Source organism: Betta splendens, chromosome 19, assembly GCF_900634795.4.
Source record: "Betta splendens chromosome 19, fBetSpl5.4, whole genome shotgun sequence".
Taxonomy (NCBI): Eukaryota; Metazoa; Chordata; class Actinopteri; order Anabantiformes; family Osphronemidae; genus Betta; species Betta splendens.
In genome coordinates this window covers 2,794,545-2,817,684 of record NC_040898.2, presented here as the reverse complement: position 1 = coordinate 2,817,684, position 23,140 = coordinate 2,794,545, and the positions used below count along the sequence as shown (strand labels likewise).

At 41.2% G+C, this 23,140-nt stretch overlaps 3 protein-coding genes across 5 annotated transcripts in view; 2 read left to right on the top strand and 1 right to left on the bottom strand.

Annotated features, from left to right (window-relative positions):
- Positions 1–5,009, top strand: part of nherf1a (NHERF family PDZ scaffold protein 1a) — a 49,237-nt gene extending 44,228 nt beyond the window's left edge. The window contains exons 5-7 of one of the 2 annotated variants that reach the window (XM_055504167.1): positions 857–889; positions 4,006–4,110; positions 4,253–5,009. In XM_055504167.1, the coding sequence (XP_055360142.1) occupies positions 857–889; positions 4,006–4,110; positions 4,253–4,396 (282 nt within the window). In that variant the 3' untranslated portion in view covers positions 4,397–5,009. The remainder of the gene's footprint in view (positions 1–856; positions 890–4,005; positions 4,111–4,252) is intronic. The other variant, XM_029133576.3, reaches the window with a different exon arrangement.
- The window catches only part of LOC129603358 (uncharacterized), a 395,454-nt gene that overhangs the window by 62,575 nt on the left and 309,739 nt on the right, over positions 1–23,140 (top strand). The gene's annotated exons all lie outside the window — the stretch shown is intronic.
- The window catches only part of LOC114846115 (caskin-2-like), a 73,753-nt gene continuing 55,834 nt past the window's right edge, over positions 5,222–23,140 (bottom strand). The window contains exons 11-19 of the mRNA XM_029134897.3: positions 16,232–16,341; positions 16,037–16,106; positions 15,362–15,393; positions 15,173–15,283; positions 14,358–14,459; positions 14,125–14,263; positions 8,199–10,337; positions 7,967–8,096; positions 5,222–6,352 (exon numbers count right to left, since the gene is read on the bottom strand). Of these exons, the coding sequence (XP_028990730.3) occupies positions 6,256–6,352; positions 7,967–8,096; positions 8,199–10,337; positions 14,125–14,263; positions 14,358–14,459; positions 15,173–15,283; positions 15,362–15,393; positions 16,037–16,106; positions 16,232–16,341 (2,930 nt within the window). The 3' untranslated portion in view covers positions 5,222–6,255. The remainder of the gene's footprint in view (positions 6,353–7,966; positions 8,097–8,198; positions 10,338–14,124; positions 14,264–14,357; positions 14,460–15,172; positions 15,284–15,361; positions 15,394–16,036; positions 16,107–16,231; positions 16,342–23,140) is intronic.

The following is a 23,140-nucleotide window of genomic DNA, read 5'->3' as shown; positions in this document are numbered from 1 at the left end:
AGATTTTATGTTTTTGTTCTAACTCTAATTCATGTAACATGTCCTTTTTTGTGTGTGATGATTATGAAATAATTCTACCACAGATAACTGCCTTCACAGTCTCCCAGAGAACAGAAGGTGAGGTTCCCGGTGTATCGTGTTTCATAAAGGTTGCCCACTCTCTCCTCACATAACTGATGAAGTCTTGATAATTGAGTAATGATGTATTAAGCCTCCAATTCCTGGTTGATGGTGTAACTGTCTTAATCAAGGAGATGGACCCTGGTGTATGATCACTGATTGTGATAGAGTGAATATTGGCATCAGAGACATCTTGTAAGACTGAGTTATTTACTAAAATGTAATCTATACGGGAGTGAGAGTGGTGAACTGGAGTGAAGAAGGTGTATTCCCTGGAGGTAGGATGAAGAGAGCGCCATGTGTCACAGAGACCAAAACCATCCATGTACTAGTTTAAGGTCTGTAATGATTCCTGTTCCTGTAAGCAGTTCACAGCTCCACTTAGCCTCTCCAACTCTGGGTTAAATACTAAATTAAAGTCCCATCCTACAATAAGTTTGGAACCAGAGTGAGCAGACAGTGATGTAAAGAAGCTGTGAAAGAAAGAAATTGGCATTAGGACCATACACATTAGCTATGCCATATTCAATGTTTAGTATCAAAATATTAATAATTATATATCTATTTGAGCAGACAGTGATGTGAAGAAGCTGTGAAAAAAAGGGTCGTCAACATTAGGACTATACACATTAGCTATGCAATATTCAGTGTTTTGTATCAAAATATTAATGATTATATGTCTGCCTTCTGGATCTACAATAGTATTATAAATAAAGTTAATCTTTCTATTTATCAGGATGGCGACCCCTCTTTGTTTAGATTTATCACCGTAAGTAAGCATGTGGGAACTTTGGGAGTGCCAGAGTGTAATCCATAGTTTTAGGAATATGGTTTCTTGTAGTAAAGCAATGTCTGCTTGTAGAGTGTTCGAATGGTTAAATATTTTAAATAATTTCTCCTTCCTATTGATTCAAGTGACAATCTTCGGTAGTGTCATAACCTAACTGGCTGCTGTGGATATATAGTCTTGTGTGTATGTAGTGTGATAGACTTTAGGTGTGTGGCTAAACTTCAGTACCTGTGTATTCTGAGTTGTGTGTTGTGTCTGTAAGTGCACGTTTTTTGCCTGTGCAGTAGATGTTTATGTGTGGCTGCTCAAAGGCTAAATAGCTGGCTGACTATGTGGGAGAAGAATAGAGAAAAGAGGGATGTTCACAGTGTTGAGTAAAAGTAGGTGATGGAATAGGAGTGAAGGAAAGGAAAATTAAAGTGGAAGGAAAGTGAGTGATTTAAGCTTGATGAGCACTTTGCATTGTGTGAAGTGAGTGACATTAAAATGACAATAAACATTTAACTGAAACATTTGCGAGGGAGAACAAGTTCATGAATATCAGAACATCATCTTCAATATTGTTTTTTTTTTGTTTTTATTAATATATTCATAATTTAATTCAAATGGTGAAATTAATTCTAAGCATTTATTTAATTAAATGTTGACTATGGCTTACTACTACAAATAAGCTTTGTGTTTTAGACTTATGGTGTTCCACTGTGATCAGCTATTCAATACACTTGCAAAAGTTTCCTGAGCCTTAGATGGTTTCAGTGTGGTTCCGACTGTTGACTGTCCAGCAGTCACTGACACCCTCAACAAAACCATCCCTGTTAAAGAAGCTTCGTATCCCTGTGTATCAATGGAAGCTTAAGTAGAAGGAATGAGTCTGACAGAAAAGGGTGCACAAGCAGCAGAGGTGACTGCAGCTTGAGAGAATTATAAAAGTAAAGCCCAGTCAATAATTTGAGGGAGAGTCACAGGCATGGACTACAACATAGAGTCACCACACGGACATATCCTATCGTATTCCTTGTGTCAAGCCTTTTTTTTACCTGGGCTATGAGGAAAAAGAACTGGGGCATTATGTATGAAGGGCACACTACGAATCTAAACCAACGTTCAGATGTATCACTAACTACTTAAAATATAAATTTGCATAAGTCTACGGTAGCTTTCTAGTTTGCAAAAGTGCTTTTTTACAGCTATTGGTCTGTTAAGACACCACTAAGAGGTGAAACAGGGAAACTGTTTATCACCATAGTTAGTCATGCCGGAGAAAAACATTTAACAAGAAATACAGACATGCGTTGTGCAATTAGATGAGAGGATATACAAACATGAGCAAAACAGTACAAAAGAGTTGGGGCACATTTCAATAGACTGACTGCAGTAGGGAAAATGTGTTTTTGTGGCGTGAGGTCCTGGTCCTGATGGACCTGAGCCTCTTGCCCGGGGGAAGGGACTGGAAGTGTTCATGTCCTGGGTGAGAGGGGTCGGCTACAATCCTGGCTGCTCGTCTCTGGGTCCTGGAGATGTGCATCATTTGAAGCTGGTATCGGATCAGTCTTTTTGGTCAGTAAATCATTTAACGACCTTAATATTAATTCTTTTGCGCTCCCAAACTACATCCTGTCTTCAGTGTCAATACTAGTCTGCGGTAGTGGTGTAGTGACTTCCAATTAGTAGCTGAACTCAGTGTCAAAGGTTTGCTTTCCTTCTCCTCATCTTGTTTTGATGACACTTTGGCTTTTTTTAGTTTGGCCACTGTGCAGAACCTGCAGCATTGACACCTACACACACGGTCCAACTCAGTGTACTGCGCAGGCGCAGACCATATTTAAATGAATTAACATATTTATATAGAGGCATGTCATGGGAGGAGTCAGGCACTCATTCAACTGCTCAGTTCTACGTTGATTGGGATGTACGAAGGAAACATGCATAGATTTGTACCTAGTAGATGTTTATGTGTTTATGTTTTACTACTTATGCAGTTTTCTGGATTGGAAAATATACAAACTTTAGTAGAAAATATACGCAAATCTACACAAATCTGAGGTCCCTACTGTTGCTCAGTGGACCAAAATCCCCTTTTTTCAGATTTAATTTAATTTAGAAATAGCTAAAAGTCAGTTTAGCATTCCATTTAAAAATCAAGGTCCCGGAGTCTGGAGGAACAGGGGAGAGGCATAGAATCCAAACTACTTGAAGTCCAGTGAGACAGTCAGCGATGATTTAAGAGCTGTTGTTGGTCCACTGGCTTTCATCAAGTTCACAGTCATTTCTTGAGCATGTCATGCTTCCCTCTGCTGCCAAGCTTTATGAAGGTGTTAATTTCATTTGTCACATGCCCACATTACCAAAAGTACCAAAGCCAGGTTTAATGATCATGAATCAGGGACACCACACCCAGAAATGAAGACTTCTATCAAAGTACCCTGAATCACTCTGAATCTATACAATATACACATTTCACCTTCTGAATTTAATTACAAAAAAAAGTCAATCTGTTTTATTAGTTGCTCACAAACAGACAGAAAGGTTTCTGCAACAATACATACTGCTATTGTTTATCAGAGACATAGACACATGGAGTCAAGATGCTCAGATGCTCAACAACATGCTCAAGACTGGGTTAAGCTGGGCTTGTTTTAGAGAAGCTGTATATTTCACATTATGTATCATGTTAATGTAAGGATGGAAATGTAAATGGATCAAAAGCTATCTTTTGCTCATTCTCAATTTTACATACTGATGCAAGCAACTGCCATGCAAGGCTAGCTTGAAACACCAGGAGCAACGTGGGGTTCAGTGCCCTTAGACCAGGGGTAGGCAAACTTGGTCCTCGAGTGCCACTGTCTTGCTGGTTTTCCAGTTCTGCCTGTCTCAGTTACCGCTGATTACCTCAAACAGGCCTGTGCAGCTGAAAAAGCTAACTGACACGTCTGATGAAAGTGATCAGCAGGGAGAGTGCCTACCTAGTGCAGTAGTATAGATTAGTGAGTTGTAAGACAGGCTTCTGAACACTGCTGGACAACCCTGTAACACACACACGCTGGACCTGTATGTTCATGTAGGTTGTTGAGGTTTCACACATTGGCATTTTGCAGGCTACAGCAGGGAGGAAAGCTAAGATGTCAGTGAGCTCATCGTCTTCCAGTGCATCCTCCAGCAGCTCTCTTCCTGCAGAGACAAGCAGCTTGCCAGCGCCACAGGTAAAGTTCACAAATTCACATGATGCTTTTTATTCTTTGGCACAACTTAAAAAAATTTAACTTGATTAAAATCAACGCCTGCATCATCTGCACCATTTTTCCTGTAACTGTAAAGCATTTCACTACCCTTGTGTGTGTTTAGATTGAGAGGGCCTCAGCTGCTGAAAGTCTGAACATACACATGTCGCTGGCCCAGGCCAAAGAAAAAGCCCACCAAAAGCGAGCCGCTAAGAAGGCCCCAACCATGGACTGGAGCAAGAGGAATGAACTGTTCAGTAACTTATAAACTTGATGAGCACCATTATCATCACTGTTCTTCTAAGAACTTAAATAAGACTTTCTGCTAAAGGATCCAGACAGATAATTAGCCTCTGGATCTGGGTTTTAGTCCTGTATAGGAAAGACTGAACCACCTGTGCTAAGCAGTATTATTGAAGACTATTTGTTTTGATTTAGTAGTTCTGCCACAATGTTAATGTCACACATAAATGTATGGTAATATATTAAGCAAAATGTTTAGAGAAGGAACAAAAATTTTCTTATTAAAAGAACTGAATTATGGGATATAGGGAAATACTACTGATTTTGAATCCACAGTTTCAATGAGTCAGACCAGCTTCTAGCTTTCTCAAGCAATAAAGAATGTATGGGGAATCATGCAAGAAAGTATCTGTGCATGAAAAATGTTGCAAATACAACCTGTTTATCATCAGCATGTGATGCATAGGGACTGTTTTAGACTGAAGACCACTGTGGTAGCCATGGAACCAGTCCTCTCATCTAATTTAGGGTTGTTGTCATCATATGATTTTCATTTAATCATAATGTGTATGATATTTTTAGTGCTCCGGCTCGTTAGATTTGTACATACATGAATAAATGATTTATGAGGAAATTAGGGAAGTGAAGCTGCATCACTGTGTATCATGGGCTGACTTAATTAAAATAGTCAAATGACTACTGTGCAATAGGTCCCTTCTGAAGACAAACAATTATTAGACTGTGTGTGGAGTGTGAGTGAAGATGATAAAAGTTGTTCTTTTAATTGTACATGTTAATAAAAGTAACCGACATCGGAAAGAAAACACCTCAACTAAATATAAACAAGATGAACCTCTGAATGTTTTACAGGTTTTTAAAGTTCAAACAATGCACATGACAGATCATTGTAGGTAGCATGTGATGTATACATACATATTTCCCACATTTAGCCATTCCATTTCCAGTCAACATATTGATTTAGAGTCTCTAAATAACTTGACTTGTCTTTGGACTGTGGAAGAAAGCCAGAGTACCTGGAGATAAGCCACACTGTCACAAGGAGAGCATGCAAACTCCACACTCATACCCAGATCCTTTTTGCTGTAAAGTACTGTGGGTAATAATAGAAAATCCCTGACTGTCCTCTGTTGTGAGTTCAAGTTAAACCTACACATTGCTGAGGTAAAATACACTTCTGAGGCATAGGTATAGTTTATATTTACCCCTAAATTATCTTTCACTTTTTAAATTAATTTAATGAAGCTGTTGGCAAATTTAAGAGTCAAAATGCTCAGTTGCCACAGTACAAATGTATAGTATAAAGATGACTCTTCTGGAGAAGGTTTAAATAATTACGCTAAAGTTTACTTTACTACAAGCTTTTAATCAAATGTTTCATAGTCGTAGCAGCTGTTCTTTGAAAGAAGCAACTGCAGTCAAATGGCTTCACACAGTAGCGGCCGCAACCCTCTGACACAGTTTAGTAACAAATAAACAGCTGCTTTTGATTACATATCCAATAAACCTATATACAACAAGACAATATAAATGTAATGACAGGAACATCACAAGAGTCAATAACAAATGAATTTGCTTAAAAATAAGCAGAAAATAATAAATATCAAACTACTCAAATGTACAATTTCTGCCAACAAGAACATGAATGCTTGCTCCCTTTAATGCTAACATGCTGATCACAATCATGGTTACTACTTGTTTAATGCGTTTCACCTTATTGGTACTCAACTGCTTTGACACAGGGCAACTCAGGGGTCGAACCACAGAACCTATGACTGATGGTCAAAGAGTGATTTGCTGGCTGCTTTACCTCCTAAGCCATCTCACAATTTGCAGTCTTAGTTTTCTGTCCAACAGTGATTCCTGTCAGTCCAACATGGCATCCAGCTGGTCAGCCAGGTCATCAAACATGTTGCTGATGTCGTCTAGAATATTTCCTGCTGGCTTCACTGTTATGCTGCAACTAAGGAACGAGTAGAAAAGACAGAATTACTACTTACAAAGTATGTTTAGTTACTGTAGAAGAAAACCAATTAAAGGAGTGTTTGTTGTTATTAATATTAGTTCCTAATTTCATGGTTAAGGTTTTAGGTTTTAAAGGAGGTAGTTTTCAATAGAACTGAATGTGAATACATCAAATAAAAATTGGTGCAGATTTAACACCTTACTATTCTACCCAACACTAGATAAGGTAATAGGTAGGTAGGTAATATTTTGAATGAAAACTTTATTCAAGTCAAGTCAAGTCATAAGTCAGTGACCAAACGCATTGTTTTCCGAATGTTAATCTATTTGTATTATTACATGTTCTACACCTGTCTACTGCCGCAAATGAGCTACATAAACCTTACATGTATGTGTAGCTTTTTAGTGCTTCCATTCAACTTTTACCATTTTTCATCAATAGAGACCTTTTCAACTTTCTCCACCTTTAACTATATAATGATATTGAATTTGGACAGATATGGCTTTGGCCCATTCTTGGTCAATATTGAATTTCCATTGTTGTGTATAGTGTGAGATCTTCATTATAGTCATATTGTAAGTCTTCTTTGTAAGCCAACACACCTACACATTAGTCTCTTTCATTGATCTCTGAGATTAGAATCTATGGCCACAACTTTCATTCCTCAAACATAAATTTCACACCAGTTGCACATTAAAGCCTTGACATTCATGTATTCAACTTTATTTAGTTGTTACAGTTACAGTATTGCTAGGTTACTAGTTTAGCAGAGGTCCAAATCAGTGCTGGAGTTTCCTGCTCTTTGCTAAACATTTCTGTTGACCAGGCTCCAGCTCAGAAATATAAAAGGAGATCACTTAATTTTAATACAATTTTAATTCTGTTGACTAGCATCAGTATACAAGACATCAAATCAAGTTTATTTATATAGCACTTTAAAAGCAACATCTTGTTGACCAAAGTACTTCACAAAAGAGAGAAAGAGTAAATCAGACAATTAAAAACACAGAAAGCATCGAACCTGTGATTAAAAAGATAGTAAAAGACTCTAATTAGTATTATAAGCTAAGGAAAATAAAAATGTTTTAACAATGTTTCAAAAGCTAGCAGATCTAGCGCTGCTCTGACATCAAGAGGCAAGCTGTTCCATAGCCTAGGAACTAACACTGAGAAGGCACGATCACCCCAACGTTTGCGTTTAGTCCTTGGAATGTCTAGGAGAAACTGATTGGAGGACCTGAGTAATCTTGCTAGAATGTGAAGCTGTAACAACTCGCAAAGGTAGTGTGGAGCAAGCCTTAAAAACAAAGATTAATAACTTAACCTCAATTCTAAAATTAACCGAAAGCCAGTACAGAGGGGCCAAAATGGGGTTATATGGTCAAACTTTCTTGTATTTGTTAAGAGATGGGCAGCGCCATTTTGAACTATCTGAAGACGACCAAGAGAAGACAGAGAAGACATTAACTCCAGAATACAGGGCATTGCAATAGTCAAGTCTAGAATTAATAAAAGCATGAATTGCAATTTCAAATCATTAAAAGATTTTAAAAAGACATGCTGTTTGTAGTTCTGCAGCTGTATTTGTGTGTTTACTTCAGCTGTCCTTACTTGTCCACACTGTTCCCCCAGGCCAGTTTGGTTTCCACCACTCGGAGAGCTGCGTCTAATGACGTGCTGGTATGCTCCAGCCTTTTCTGAGCCAGCAGCTCCAGACCAGCCACAACAGCCTGGGATGCTCCTGTTTGGTAGTACAGTACAGTACAGTAACAGTGGGACCAAGTTGATTTGAATTACTTTTAGATTTTTTTTAATCTACAGTGCAACATGTGTTCAGTTATACCTGTTGCTGTCGAAGATGTGGTACTAGACTGAGGGAGCAGACATACAGATACAGCTTTGTGGGGGGTCTCAGGCTTGGACAACATTGTCAGTGGGCAGTTGACAGGTTGTGGACTAGGCTGATCTGCTAGGGTGTGTTTGCTCCCTCCCAGCTTTGGTGAACCTGTGTGAATCTGTACACTGGTCACTTTAGGAATAGCTTGTAATGAAGAAGCTGTTTTGTGAGGGGGGACTGGGTTGGTGCCAACAAGTGGCCTTAGAGGACTGCAAGGTTGTGAGGACACTGGAGGCTTTGGACCTTTTCCCACTGAGCCCACTCTATAGAAGATATATTGCTGAGGTTGGTCATTACTCAGTGTACTGACATTAATGTGTGTGTCCGAACTGTGGCTTGTTGATTGTGCATGTTGGTCAGGTGTTCCCGGGACAGAAGGCTCTTTGTGCTTGTGTTGTCTTTTGACTGTGTCAGACTCTTTCAGGTAAAACCCTGTGAGCTCAACACTGTTGGTGGTTTGGGGGGTAACCTCATGAGCTGCTGCCTGAGGGCCAACTGCTATCCTTTGTCGCTGTTTGATGGTGAGGTTTCCCTCCTCTGCAAAAAGCAAATGGTCACCAAAGCTGTGCTTTGGAGAAGCAGAAGCACTTTTTGATATTCGTTCACCTTTCTCTTTCCCCTCGGATGCCTCAGCTAGGCTTCCATCTCTTTGCTTGTTAGGGTCTCTCTCTATTCTCTCACTTCCGGTTCTCCTCAGACCTGCTAAACCTAGAGTTGGGACAGGTCTAGTGTGGGTGATGTGGGAAGAAATTCCATGTGGAACTGATGATCTAGCAGAGTTCAAAGCTAGAGAAACAGAAACAAGGGTTGATGGAATATCTATCCTGCGGGACGGACTGCTGTTGCCTCCCTCTAGTTTGGCTGCAATGCTCCTCATACTCCCTGCACTCTCTGACTCCACCCCTTCCTTTACCTCTGGTTCTGTCCTTTTCCTATTTGTTAGCTGTTGGGTCGGGCTTCTGCTCACTGAGCTCATCCTTTTAGGTGGTGGTGGTGGTGGTGGGTCCTTGTGTGTCAAGCGTACAGCAAATGATTGGCTACGGTCAATGTGAAGCTGAGCTTCTGTAGTGCTGGCATGCCCATGTCCCAACAGGGTGGCATAGGAGGGCATGGCTTCAGAGGAAGCTGCAGCACAGGGGAAAACTATAGTTTTGTTTTCATCTTGCTTACTACCAGACATGGCGTAACGAGTCGGGTTTTGGGAGCGCTTCTTGTGCAGGCCCTGTATGTCAGTGTCTCTGGCCTGTCTGGATCTGGGTCCCAGCAGTGGGATGGCTTCAGGGTTACATTTGAAAAGCACCCGCTGAGCTACATTTGCAGCTGCTGGCTCAGCATGGATGTAACTAGACACCTGTTGTGTTTGTGAGAGCTGGTAAGATGTAGGGGACTGGGAGGAGGCTGGGTTGTGTGCCAGCTGATAGTGTTTAGTCTTAGGTGGGACAGCTGGGTAGGGACGACGGGGTGTTTTGCTAGAAGTTATTGGAGGAGTAAAGGGGGAGAAGGGGGTTTTGTTTGGAGGTCGACCCTGTTGTTCCCACATTTCCAAAGTTCTCTGTCTACTTCTGCCTCTAGGAGTGCATCCTCCAGGCCCCACATTCTCCTCCTCTCTTCCTTCACCCCCCAGACGTTCCTCTTTTCCAGATTGGCTGAATGACCTGGCTAAACACAGTTTGGGTAGATGTTTCTGAGAGTATCCTGAATTAGAAGTTCCGGAATTCCCTAAGCTGGATTGCATACTAATGCTTTCCTGACTGACTGCCATTGCTGCAGAGGTGACACACCTTATGCCAAATGACTCTGCAGCTCCTGCCCTGCCCATTATAGCACTCTGCAGCTCAACACTCAGCTTGCTTTCCTGGAAGGAGAGAAGGGCCTGTGGGGTGCCAGGGGTGCAACACTCGTCAGACTGGACGTCAGGAGATGTATGAGCATGCACTTTGTGTGTTGGTGTGTGTTCAATGGACATGAGCTCCAGAGTAGCAGAAGGCTTCTGTCTTAGAGTGTCCCCTTCAGTTCTGACAGTGTTACGAGAGCGCTGCAGGTCACAAAGTCTCTTCACTGCTAACATCAGCTTCTTCTGATGGCCTGGAACAAACACAGTATTACTGCAGTACATTTGGGTTATGTGCCAGTTGCCAAAGCAATACCTTCACCACTAAAAAGATGTGTTGTAAATATTTTATATATTATTAGCAAAAATGTGCAACAACATTTAACATTGATGGTCTGTGTCCTCTGCTCCCCTTTCAGCCCATCTGTTGCTGGGGCAGGTTCAGAAAAAAAACAGGAAGAACAAGAAGGGACATTCAGATTCCTTCATAATTTCTAAGCAGAGAAGTTGTCATTTATTACTCCGGTAAGACGCCTTGGCAGATGGTTTGCCATGGACTCAAAATCTCCACCTAGTGCTCCCTGGTTTTCTGGCCAGCCAGCTAGAGGGCAACTACTCTGTTCGCCATTGTTTTTCCTCGCATACACGTACAGCATTAATATTTAATAGCTGAAGGCCCTGTTGTAGATCATTTAGAAGACAGCGAGTTTTACAGCACAGTCTTTAATGGGATTCGATTCTGCGAGCACTCCAACAAAAACAGGCCATAAGTCAACATACTGTACATAACCTCTAAGCCACAGGAAAATCTGCCATCACCACACTGCATTAAACATTGCAGTCTCACGTAACATCAGCTGCCAAAGTAACTTGCGACCACTTTGACTCTTTGTTACAATAAATCCAGTTGTTTTTCTGTATTACATCAAACTAGTTGGTGGCAAAGACAGGACAAGAATTAAAACATCAAAGCACAGCAACAAGTTAAAAAATGCAGTTAAAAAGGAAAAATGCAAACAATCTGTCTGTGAACAGATCGTACACTTCATATTACAGAACCAGAGCTGTACAGTGTGAAGACACTTTATAATGGAAACGTAGGTCGTAAATGAGCCTGTAAAATTATTTGTATGACAGCACCCAGATCTTCTTTAAAATGTCCCTATTAAATATAACACACAGATGATATATTAGATGTGGTGTTAATTTATGTATTGGGCCAATGGTACAATGCCAGTCAGTATATGTCAGAAGCAATATCAACACTGCATGTAAATCATGGTGCTGGAAAAGAAAGTGCTTTTGTGACCATCAAACTGATGAATATGAGTAATGTCTTACACAAGGACTTTATCTTTCAGTCACAACCGGTCTCTGTCGAACTGTAAGGCAGGCTGAGGGTCACAGGTTTATAGTCACAGGCTGACGGACCGTCAGTCTGTGACTTTTAACCTGTGACCATCAGCCTGCGACTCATCTGAATACTGTTTTATGTTGCAGTGATTTGCAAACTGCTGGGTTGCAAGGGTGGGTGCCAAAAAAAGGACAAACCAGAAAAAAACAGCTGGGACAGAACGTTGCAACAAACAAAAAAGTAATACATTTGACCATTTATTGTTTGAGTAAAGTTATGAGCTGCTGTGCTAGCTCATGCTGCTAACGTTAGCCTGTGCATTAGCTTGGGTGGCAGCAACTCTAATACTAATTCAATAATTAATTTAATCATTATGTAGATAATATCAGCCAGATGCTTATCGTCACAGAGACACTTGGAAGGAACAACCGTCTTGCCAACCACTAACAGCAGATGAAGAGAAGCAGAGGGTTTTGGCTCTTGGGGGACCTCATCTGTATAATCTGTTATTAACAGAATTATTATTAAGGTCCCACATGCTCAAACAAAGGAGGTACTGCAGCCTGCATGTAAAGTCCTGATAGTAGTTAGTGGGAACAAAGAGATTTCAAATCTGAGTGCCAAAACCAGGCGCTAGGCTGGGGAACCATACCTGGCTCCCCCGCTAAAACGTCCGGACTCCCCGCTGATCCAAGCAACAAACAGAGGAGGAACCTGGACGTCAGCCATCCTGATTGGACCAAACAATAGGACGGGCGTGACCGAAAACACTGTTATAAAAGCCGCCGTGACCAAAGACTCGCCCCTTGTTCTCTCCGACCTTGTCCCTTCCCCTTGTTCTCTTTGACCCTTGTCTTCCCCACCTGGCGCTCCCCTCTGCCCCCGGCACGCCTGGAGCCTCCACCGCAGCCAGCAGCTGAAGCAACATGGACATCGTCACAGAACGGGCCTGATCACCCATATACTCCCAGCCACCCGGCAGGAAACCGCCAGCTTAATCGCCTCACCGCCGCCTAAAGCCGATCACGGCGCGATCACCACGACGCACACCTGGACCGGACCGCACCCCAACAGCGCAAACACGCACGGACGCAACGCCTGCCCACCACAATTGAGCAGTAAGGCAGAGGCATTCTTTTAAGTCTGAGCAGAGTAGAACTCTTAGGGGATCAGTAACTGTTTTATCATTGTGTTGTTTTCTTTTCCTGTTGCTGAACACGGGATCTGATCACTGTATATTTCACGTGACTGTAACGCTGTTATAGATCTACGTGAATTTAAGAGGTGCACATTGAAGTGTTGTAATCTGTGATTTTGCTAGCTTGCTTTATGTGATACTGTACAGTTGCTTGGTTACTTCTGTGACCACGCCACGCAGCTGTGCCACCTCGCCCCTAAAGGGGGGCGCCCTCTCCCTCCTTCCTTCTCCCTTTCTCTCTCTCTCTCTCTCTCTCACACACACACACACACACACACACACACACACACACACACACACACACACACACACACACACACACACACACACACACACACACACACACACACACATCCTTCAACTAACTTAAATAAAATTGGGACTGTATTGGCTATTCCAAATTGGTTATTGGTCCCTGGTAACAGGGTGGTGCCCCGTAAATTAATTAATTATTAATTCAGTTAATAATTATTAATCAATAATAGTTAAGTGTTTCACTTACCAAACTATGGACATTTGTCATATAGTTATATATTTAAGCTAATAACGAATTTAATAAGAATTTGTGAATCTAAATTATAAACATAATTGGTATCTCCACTCAGGAGCTATAAATCCAATTATTATAATTTGTGCTCCCGCATATCCCCAACATAATTGGTGCAAACCCGTGTGAGGTCAATCAAACTCAGCCTTTTGAGACTAGGTGGTGTTGCTAATTCACTTGGCACTACCACAACCCTCACATTGCCTCAACATGGCTAAATGAGGATTCTGTGACTTTCTAACAACTGTCTGCTTTGATCCAAAACAAAAGGCTGCTAAACAACTTAGAAACAATTTGTTTATTCAAACACACTGTTAAAATATAACCGTTTGTTAAAAATGTAATTGTGTCTGAACGTTTGTCTGTTTTTTCAGCCCAGAGACATGATGCATCTGGCTCTCGGCTGTTGAGGGCTGCCAGGGCAGCCTTGTACTTGAACGTACGGTGAAACTCGTTGGTGCTGATCTCTGGCTCATACAACTAGCCATTGATATCAGGCTCTGCTGTGAAACTTGATGTCATCTATATAATCTACAACAGGACTTTCGCCCATTCAATATTAGTGCTGAATGCGTATGTGAGGAAAAACAATGGCGGACAGCTGGCCTTTATCATACTACTTAACTGACCCCTCTCAGCCTGACTGTTGCTGGGGCAGGTACAGAGGAATCGAGGAAGCACTAGTTGCAAGTCTGTGAGCCCATAGCAAACAATCCGCAAGGGTATGTTGGAGGAGGAATGACTCATAATTTCTCTGCATATAAAATAAGGAAGATTCTGAGTGTCCCTTCATTCTTACATACCACCCGAGGATGTTTTTGTCAACCCCCATTGAAAATCTGTGAAGTTGTTTTTTAACACAGGAATCAGCACCAGCAACTTCTTTCACCGCAGACAAAAGATTCTAGACATGAACCCACGTTTCTGGCTTTACTCCATTACCTAGTTTGGTGATGCCTATCTCCTGGAGGTCCTCCCAGGTAATGTCTCTGACAATATCAATAGAGTCATAGCCACTGTGACATAATGTCCTTTGATACTGAGGGAGGCCGATCCCACATAGCCACTCCCCCAGATCTGTCTGCAGCAGTAAAGACAAAGGGTGTGTTGAATAGTAGGTCATGTGTTACTGTACTGTATGTCTCTTAGGAAGTCACAACATGTGACTGACTCACAGGAATGCAATCAGGCAGCCACTCAGGAATGCTCAGCTTGCCAATCTCTAGGGAGATCTTTTTTCTGTGGCCAGGTTTGGTCAAACCGATGGCTGTCAGGTCCTGATGAAGAAAACACATTGAAGCATCCAATGCTTACAACCAGCAATGAAACATAACTCACAATCACTGCATGATTTCATGTATTTCATGTGGTTCTCATAGAAATCACCACCATGTTTGGTATTAAATGGTAGCACCTATGGGTATAATCCTAATCTAAAATGTGTTTAAGATAAGTGTTTGGAAGGAAGATGGCAGCAACCATCACAGTGCTGTGATGTGTTCAAGTAAGAGGAAAATACCTTTTTGTGTGCAGTTCTGCCATTTCTTTCTCACTGATTCTCAGCTGCTGAGGCACCAAAATTACCAAAATGAGAACATTTTGGCCGGCCTCACTTCTTTGAAGGCTTGTTTGAGGGTTAAGATGTAATTTTTTAGGCTGAGGTTAGATTTAAGATTTGGTTAGGGCTAGAGCAAGGGTTAGATGTCTGACTTTAGTTGTGATGGTTAGGCTAGGGAAGGCATTATCTCAATGGCGTTCGCCACTTCAACGTAAGTACAGTACAAGGATGTCTGTGTGTGTGTGTGTGCGTGTGTGCATGTATACACATTACGCAATCATTTGTTGTTGTTGCTGAAAAAATGCCATTTTTTGTAATCTAAAAAGTCTGATTAAACACTGGTGAGAGCTTTACATAATCAGTTTGGTTATTTTTATTGTCTCTATTGCAGTTGACAACATATACACATGGTTGATTATAATGTAGACACACCTCAGGGGTCATTCTGCTAATTGTAGGTACATCATATCCTGCGTTGATAAAATTGGATGCGTACTGCTCCAACTGGAATTCATAGAGCCACTGGTAAACAGCCTCAGAGTCCTGACGACAAAGGTCAACAAATGATGAGTTTTGCACGCACGCACGCACACACACACAAAACCTGAATGTTTAACTCACCTTATCCTCCAGAAGCTGCAAATGAGAATTGCCTAAAACATAAACAATCAGTCACATCATTAAGGGCAACAGATCCAGATTCTGTTATACTGTAAACACAGTCCAGGTTTAGTTGTGTCAGGTCTTAAACCTTGTAAAGTGCCTTGAGATAACTTTAGTTGTGGTTTTGGTTGTGACAATTCTGACCTTCTGTGCTTAGACTACTGCCTGAATGGAATAAGCGGCTGAAAACTTCAGGATTGAAGGATTATTTGAGTTCATGACAACCATCTGGTGTTAAAGTAGAGTAGATACTAGTCAAATTAGAAAAAAAGTAGAAAATAAATAGCAGGACTATTCTAAGGATGTGAGTTGTTCAACAAACCAACCACTGTCTTCATCCGTAAAGTCTCCACGCTTAACTTTTCAGATGCTACAGTAACAGACGACTAAAGGCATCTGTCGCAGTTCTAATGAGCTGAACTGATGTAACATGTTACGGTTGCAGTGACAAACCAAAAAAAAAACATTTTGCAAGAGTGACATGATGACACAGTAACTATTTTAGGTGTGGACTATCTATTCATATTCATTTTTATACCAGCAGAATTTAGAATGAAGAGATTATGATTACACACAGGAATGAAGAATGTCTGTCTGAGACTTCATGACATGACTCATCTGTGGATCATTCACCTTTTTTGTTATGGTTTGCTCCTGCTCCATCATGGAGACTATCTTCTGGTTCACTATCGGGGGATGCCACCTACACACAAAACAATACAACTAGTCAGTTTAGCAAATAGTGTGATGAAAAGTAGGTTTTAAGGAATTTGTCATGTATGAGGCATGTGATTTGTGGATGGTCTCTCCCCGCTGAATGTGTGTCACCTTGCCAGAGTCAGCATTGTGTCGACTGGTAGGCTCATTGTGTCTGTGGTTGCGTTCAGAGCTTTGTCCGCTGCCAGCGCTTCGACTGCTACCAACACTGTAACTGTCACCTTAGCAAGAAAGACACGAAACAGTCAGAAAATTATAGAAAAAAGTGATGTTTAATAAAGTCATCGCTTTTGATAGATATTTAGCCATGCAGAGTCACTAACAAACAGATTGTTAGTTAAAGTAATTACTGATATTTGCCTTGTTTCCATAGGACAGATAAAGTTGGACACTAATCTCATGTCCACATAATCTGGCAGGTAACTGACTTCACTAAAAAATAAATCTATCTAGCTCTACAACAGACCCATTAGCAACTCATGATAGCACATTAGAACAACTACCTACATGTTAGCAGCCATTACTTGAAATATCTGTTAGGACACAATGCCATACAAGCTATAAAAATGTCACTTTCAAAGTCTGTAAGTGTGATTTAAATTTACAATCTAAATCCAATGTATTGATTAGCTAAGCTAGCATCAGCTTTATTTGCCAAGTTTGCACAGGACAAACAAGGAATTAAATGAAGTCTGAATCCAACTTGTTGTTCCCTCTAGTGGTGTGAACATGAATTATGTTATTTACAAAATTTGGAGCACATTATTTCATTATTTATTATTTCATGGTTATTGCACATTCATGGTTATTGCACTGACTCATTGTACTACAATGGTAGCGGTTCAAAGTGACTAGGGTTTTTACTGCAGTACCGACGCCTCGCCACGGTGCAGCGAGTGCGTCGCTGACTAAAGAATTTTAATCCTGCAGCCGGCTGAAAAAAATCAGGACGCTAGTCTCGTTTTAACCACCAGGTGGCGCAGCGTTGATTAGAAGCCTCCAAAGCACTACAGCGTAACTGAGGTCCGACTGTTCATTTCTACCTGTAACACATATATTACACCAGACCTATTTTACTATTAGGTTTTTACTATTAAGTATCTGTTGTGTGCTAAAACATGGGGAGTGTGAAGGGCAACAACTTGTTGATGGCTTAGTTATTTTATGTTCACTGCAAAGTTATAATTGTTCTGTGTGGTTTAAAACAGGCAGCGCCACAGCAGCAACACATTCTTGTTTTCATTCTCTTCAGCTTTTTCGTGTCTTTAAATAGAAGGCGTCTCTTAAAAATATGTACACACCCACCGCTCTAACATCTGATACAACATTTTGGCTTCACATAATTCCGTGATTATGCGTGGCGATTTAATTAATATAATTTGAATGCGCATGGCCAAGTAAAGACGTAGAGCGCAGTCCATCTGCGACTACAGCCGCTTATTTAGGTTTTAAACGTCCACAACTTGTTAATGAAGGTTTTCCAATTGTCGTAGATTTTACGTAAATAACCGTAATAATCGTAGGAATTTGTTTTACAGCAGTTGTCGATCGTAATTTTAACAGGACGCCAGAAATCAGCAGATCTACAGCGACGCATTACAGCAGCATGTTTGTTCCTACGCGTTTACTCTGTGTTTGCAGTTTGACTAGTTTTTGACTGTGTGTGTCATTGTAACTGAGTGGCTGAGATCACTTATTCCGCCCACGTTTCAACATTTTCATTTCCCATCCGTCCATGCAGCCTCTTTCACCGGCATTTTCGTTTCTCTTCCGATGAGCGGCAAACGGATTTTAATCAAAGCACCGCCTTACAAACCAATAAAACAGGCAAAAATATTTGTTTTTTAACAAAAAGACACGGAATTGGAGGTAATATGTTTTTATTGTTTAGAGACAAACGGAAAACACAAAAAGTCGTTCTCTCGTTACCTCTGCTTATAATTTGGTGGCGACATCAAACTTTTACACAAACACGTGACGTGTTTCGGAGTCATGTGTCCAGACAGAGAGTGACCAATACACAAATGTATAGATGTGCAAATGCAGGCTACGAGAGGAACGGGGGAGTGGCGCAGAATTTGTTTTGACTGTGCGTGTCATTGTAACTGAATGAGTGGCTGATGTGACTTATTCGGCCCGTGTATGTTTCAAAACTTTGATTTCCCATCCGTGTACCTATCCCGAATAAAAGCACCGCATTACAAACCAATAAACCGAACAAAAATATTTTTTAACAAAAACACACGGACATGAATTTAAAGCTGTTTTTTTTTCGTTTAGAGAAAAAAACGAAAAACAAAAAACATCTGCTTTTAATTTTTAATCGAAGCTCATCCGTGGATGGGTCGCGGGGCAGACGTCTTAGCAGAGAGCTCCCGACTGCCGCTCGAATGAAACACCAGATCGAATGATATGTGATGTGTTTCGTACTCAGATGACTTGGATCTGAGTTCGACCAAGCTTTTGTTTGTCTCATGTTTGCTCACAGTCGCAAAGGCAAACTTCTCATCCCTCCCGTCACCCGTAGAGGCGCACAGACATGCTAATGTGTTGCTACCACTCGATCAGCAGGTGAGAAATACTTCAGCTCCGGGACAAAGCTCCGTGGGAGACTGGGCAGCATCGGGCAGCGTGATCAGCTGCAGGTCTAAGACTCTTTAATGCAGCAAGTAGTTTGTTCTAAATGTTTACTCTGCAAAAATAAACGTATGTATTTATCGTAGCTTTCTGATCTAAGTTATTTGTAGCACTTCGACATTCGTTTAAAATATGCAGTGCATTTTAAAATGAAAATACTATTATTATTATTTATTACCTTTATTGTAAACACAGTATTAATTGCACAATTTGGACTAGCGAAGATTTGCGCTTCTTTCATAATAATCATGGATAATCAAGGAAGAAACTGCAGTTCATAGATTTTATTCAGGGACGGTTTGATAAAGATTCAGTGTGTTTTTCAACTGAACTGTCAGCCAAGGTCGTGCATTATCAAATGAATGCGCCTGTCAGCGGGGAAGACATCAACTCTATTCAGTCGCTCTTCAGTCGCTGCTGCCGTCTCCTCCCCAGTTCACACACCTTAACACTAGGACCACTGCGTTTTCTAAATATACCAGTTCCTACTACAAGGTGTTCCTACGAAGTTAACCAGCTGTTTATTTCATTATTACTCCTTTCACCTGTACCACATAAAGTCATTGCAGAGCTACAGCCATGTTCCTACAAAGTTAACCAGCTGTTTATTTCGTTATTCCCTCTTTCATGTCCGTCTGGTGAATGAAAGTGGGCGGGGCCATCCACGTCCCAGAGCGGGGACACTGGGGGAAGGGGAAACACGCATCAACACGCAGGACAAAGATCTGCGTTTCTCTGCCTGCTACAGCCTCGGCTGCGTTGGGTTGTTAGTCTCCCTTTCACCTGTACCATATGAAATGTGTTCCTACAAAGTTGACCAGCCGCTTTCAGAATCGCCTTTTCCCCTGGTTTGAACAGGGAAAACATTATTTTTGCACTGTAACAACACCAAAAATTACAAAAAAACGACACCCATCTAGTTTTAACGAATATGCAATAATAATTATAAACAGAAAACGCTTGAAAGCGTTTCCGTTTTATATTCCGTTTATTTCGTTATTACTTCTTTCACCTGTACCACATAAAGTCATTGCAGAGCTACAGCCGTGTTCCTACGAAGTTAACCAGCTGTTTATTTCGTTATTCCCTCTTTCATGTCTGTCTGTTGAATGACATGAAGGCTGCGTTGGGTTGTTAGTGTTCCTTTCATCTTTACCATATGAAATGTGTTCCTACAAAGTTGATCAGCCGCTTTCAGAATCAGAATCGTTTTTATTCCCCAGGTTTGAACAGGGCAAACATTATTTTTATTTACAAAAAAAAATTAAAACGTTCACATGTGATTTGTAAATGCTGCACTGAGCTCTTTTGCTTTGATGAGTTTTGTGTCTACATGAAAGCGGACAGAACAACGTCCGAACCAATGAATACGTTTCCAGATTGACCGGTGACGGGTTGCTCTCAGTTACAGCAGCTGTTTGAAGCAGGGAAAAGCGAGTTAGCTGTCCTTTTCGATGCCTTGACAATGTTTTATCAAATCAACAAATGTTGAATGTTCTCAAATAATATAATATTGCCGCCCTCCGCGGCTCCCAGTGTTTGTTTTTTTCATTGAAAACGTGGGTGTTACCGGTGGCTGACCCCTGGTCTAGATCATCCTTATTCACTTTTTAAAATTGTAGTAGTGTAACCTTAGTTAGTATTCCTTTTTAATTTTTTATTTTATGTTTGGGAAACGTGACATTTCAGCTACTGTGATTTTATTTGTCATCAACATTAGTTCCCACCTGTCCTTGTTGACGGGGGACAGGAAAATGTGATGCGCGTTGGGTAAGAGCGGCGTAAAGAAAAAAGTGTACATGTGCCGTACTGTCCTGCCGTGTGGTGCATTAAAGAAGCATACCACGTAAAGAAAATTGTAGCCCGTACCAACAGCGAGAAATCAGGGTTACAGTAGCTTGTCTACCACAAATCGAACGCTGCACGTGGGAGGGCGCACCGCTCAGCTTCTTATTTTCGGTTTTAAACTGCCATAATTTGCCATAATTTACTTACGTTCATAACTTCATACTATAACGCGACCAGCGGTTCATGGTCTTGGCGATCCATGCACTAAGTAATACAACGTTGTCATATCGTGATCACATGATGATGATGAGACGCTGTTTTTCCAATAATAAAATTAAAAAACTGCTTCCACTCAGACTCGAACCCCGGACAAAAAAAACTTTGTAGCCATGCATGTTAACCACTAGGCAACCCAAGACCTCATCATTGGATGTTCTACAAGAACCTATATGACGTAGGCAACTACGATGTTTTAGGACCAAAAGTGGGAGTCAATCGCCACCTACAGGCCAGAAGGACGTAACACACTCCTCCCGCAGTGCAAACCGGGCACTGACGCGGCAGATTTGAAACCCAAACACGGTGGGGGTAGACACTTTTACCGGCTGCCTCTGTAGTTGAAAAACACACTGAATCTTTACCAAACTGTCCTTGAAAAACATCTATGACCTACAGTTTCTTCCCTGATTAGCCATGATTATTACGGAAGAACCACAAATTATCGCTAGTCCAAATTTTACAATTAATACTGTGTTTACAATAATGGTAATAAATAATAATAATAATAATTTCAATTTAAAATGCACATTTAAACAAATGTCGAAGTGCTACAAATAAATTAGACCAGAATGCTGCATTAATGAGCCTTAGACATGCTGCTGATCATGCCGTCTGATGCTACCCAATCTCCCATGGAGCTTTGTCCCAGAGCTGAAGTATTTCTCACCTGTCGATCAAGTAGTAGCAACACATTAGCATGTCTAGGCACCTCTACGGAGGAGGGGGAAGGGATGTGAAGTCTGCCTTTGCAACTGTGAGCAAACATGGGAGAACAATAGTTTGGTTGAAATCAGATCCAAGTCATCTGATTATGAAACATATTCAATTCAATTCAATTTTATTTATATAGCGCCAAATCACAACAAAGTTATTTCAAGGCACTTTACAAAGTAAGGTTTAAAACCTCACACAACTAAACCCAACAAATCCCACATACAGCAAGCATTTAATTTGACAGCAACAGTGGAGAGGAAAAACTCCCTCTCTAACGAGGAAGAAACCTCCAGCAGAACCAGACTGGATGTGGGCGGCCATCTGCCTCGACCGGTTGGGGTGAGAGGATAGAGAGATAGAAAAGCACAGCAACAGCAACAAGCAACAACAAGCAACAACAGAGCACAGGCAGGATGGTAGGACCAGGGACTGGATGCAGGCAGGATGGTTGGATCCAGTTGCTGCCCATCACAGACACCAAACTTTGAGTCCAATGATACCTGTGGGTGAGGACAGAGAGGGAGAAAGAGTGGGGGTGGGGGGGGGAGAGAGGAGAGAAGCACAACTACTGGACAGAAAGAGACAAGGTTAGTTAAACATGGGACAATGATGGGAGGTTATGGGACAGAGGAGGTAGAAGGAAACAGAGGAGCTCAGTGTATAAATTAAGTCCCCCAGCAGTCTATGTCTATTGCAGCTTAACTAAGAGATGGTTCCTGTGACTAACAATAATTGCCAGTGACCTGAACCATCTCTAACTATAAGCTTTATCAAAAAGGAAGGTTTTAAGCCTAATCTTAAAGGTGGAGAGTGTGTCAGCTTCTCGAACCTGAAGAGGGAGCTGGTTCCAGAGGAGAGGAGCTTGGTAGCTAAAAGCTCTGCCCCCTGTTCTACATTTAAACACTCTAGGAACCGCAAGTAGCCCAGCGCTCTGAGAACGAAGTGTTCTGCTGGGAGCATAAGGAACTATAAGGTCTTTAAGATAAGAAGGAGCTTTATCATTGAGTACTTTGTATGTGAGTAGGAGAATTTTAAATTCTATCCTACATTTTACAGGCAGCCAGTGCAGAGAAGCTAATGTAGGAGAAATGTGATCTCTCTTTCTAAGTCCTGTCAGAACTCTGGCTGCAGCATTTTGAATGAGCTGTAGGTTTTTTAAGGAGCTGTTAGGACATCCTATGAGTAAGGAGTTACAGTAGTCCAGCCTAGAGGTAACAAATGCATGGATCAGTTTCTCTGCATCGCTCTGAGAGAGGATGCTTCTGATTTTAACTATATTTCTAAGGTGGAAGTAGGCGGTTCTGGAGATTTGTTTAATGTATGATGTAAAAGAGAGATCCTGGTCAAACATGACACCAAGGTTCCTCACAGTAGAATCTGAAGCTAATGTTATGCCATCCAGGGTGGCTATCTGACTCAATAGTGTCTCTCTCAGATTTTTAGGCCCAACAATAAGAATCTCGGTTTTATCTGAGTTTAGTTGAAGGAAGTTTTGGGACATCCAGGATTTGATGTCTTTTAAACAACCCTGAATTTTGACTAGTTGATCTGTTTCATTTGGTTCCAAGGACATGTATAGCTGAGTATCATCTGCGTAAAAAT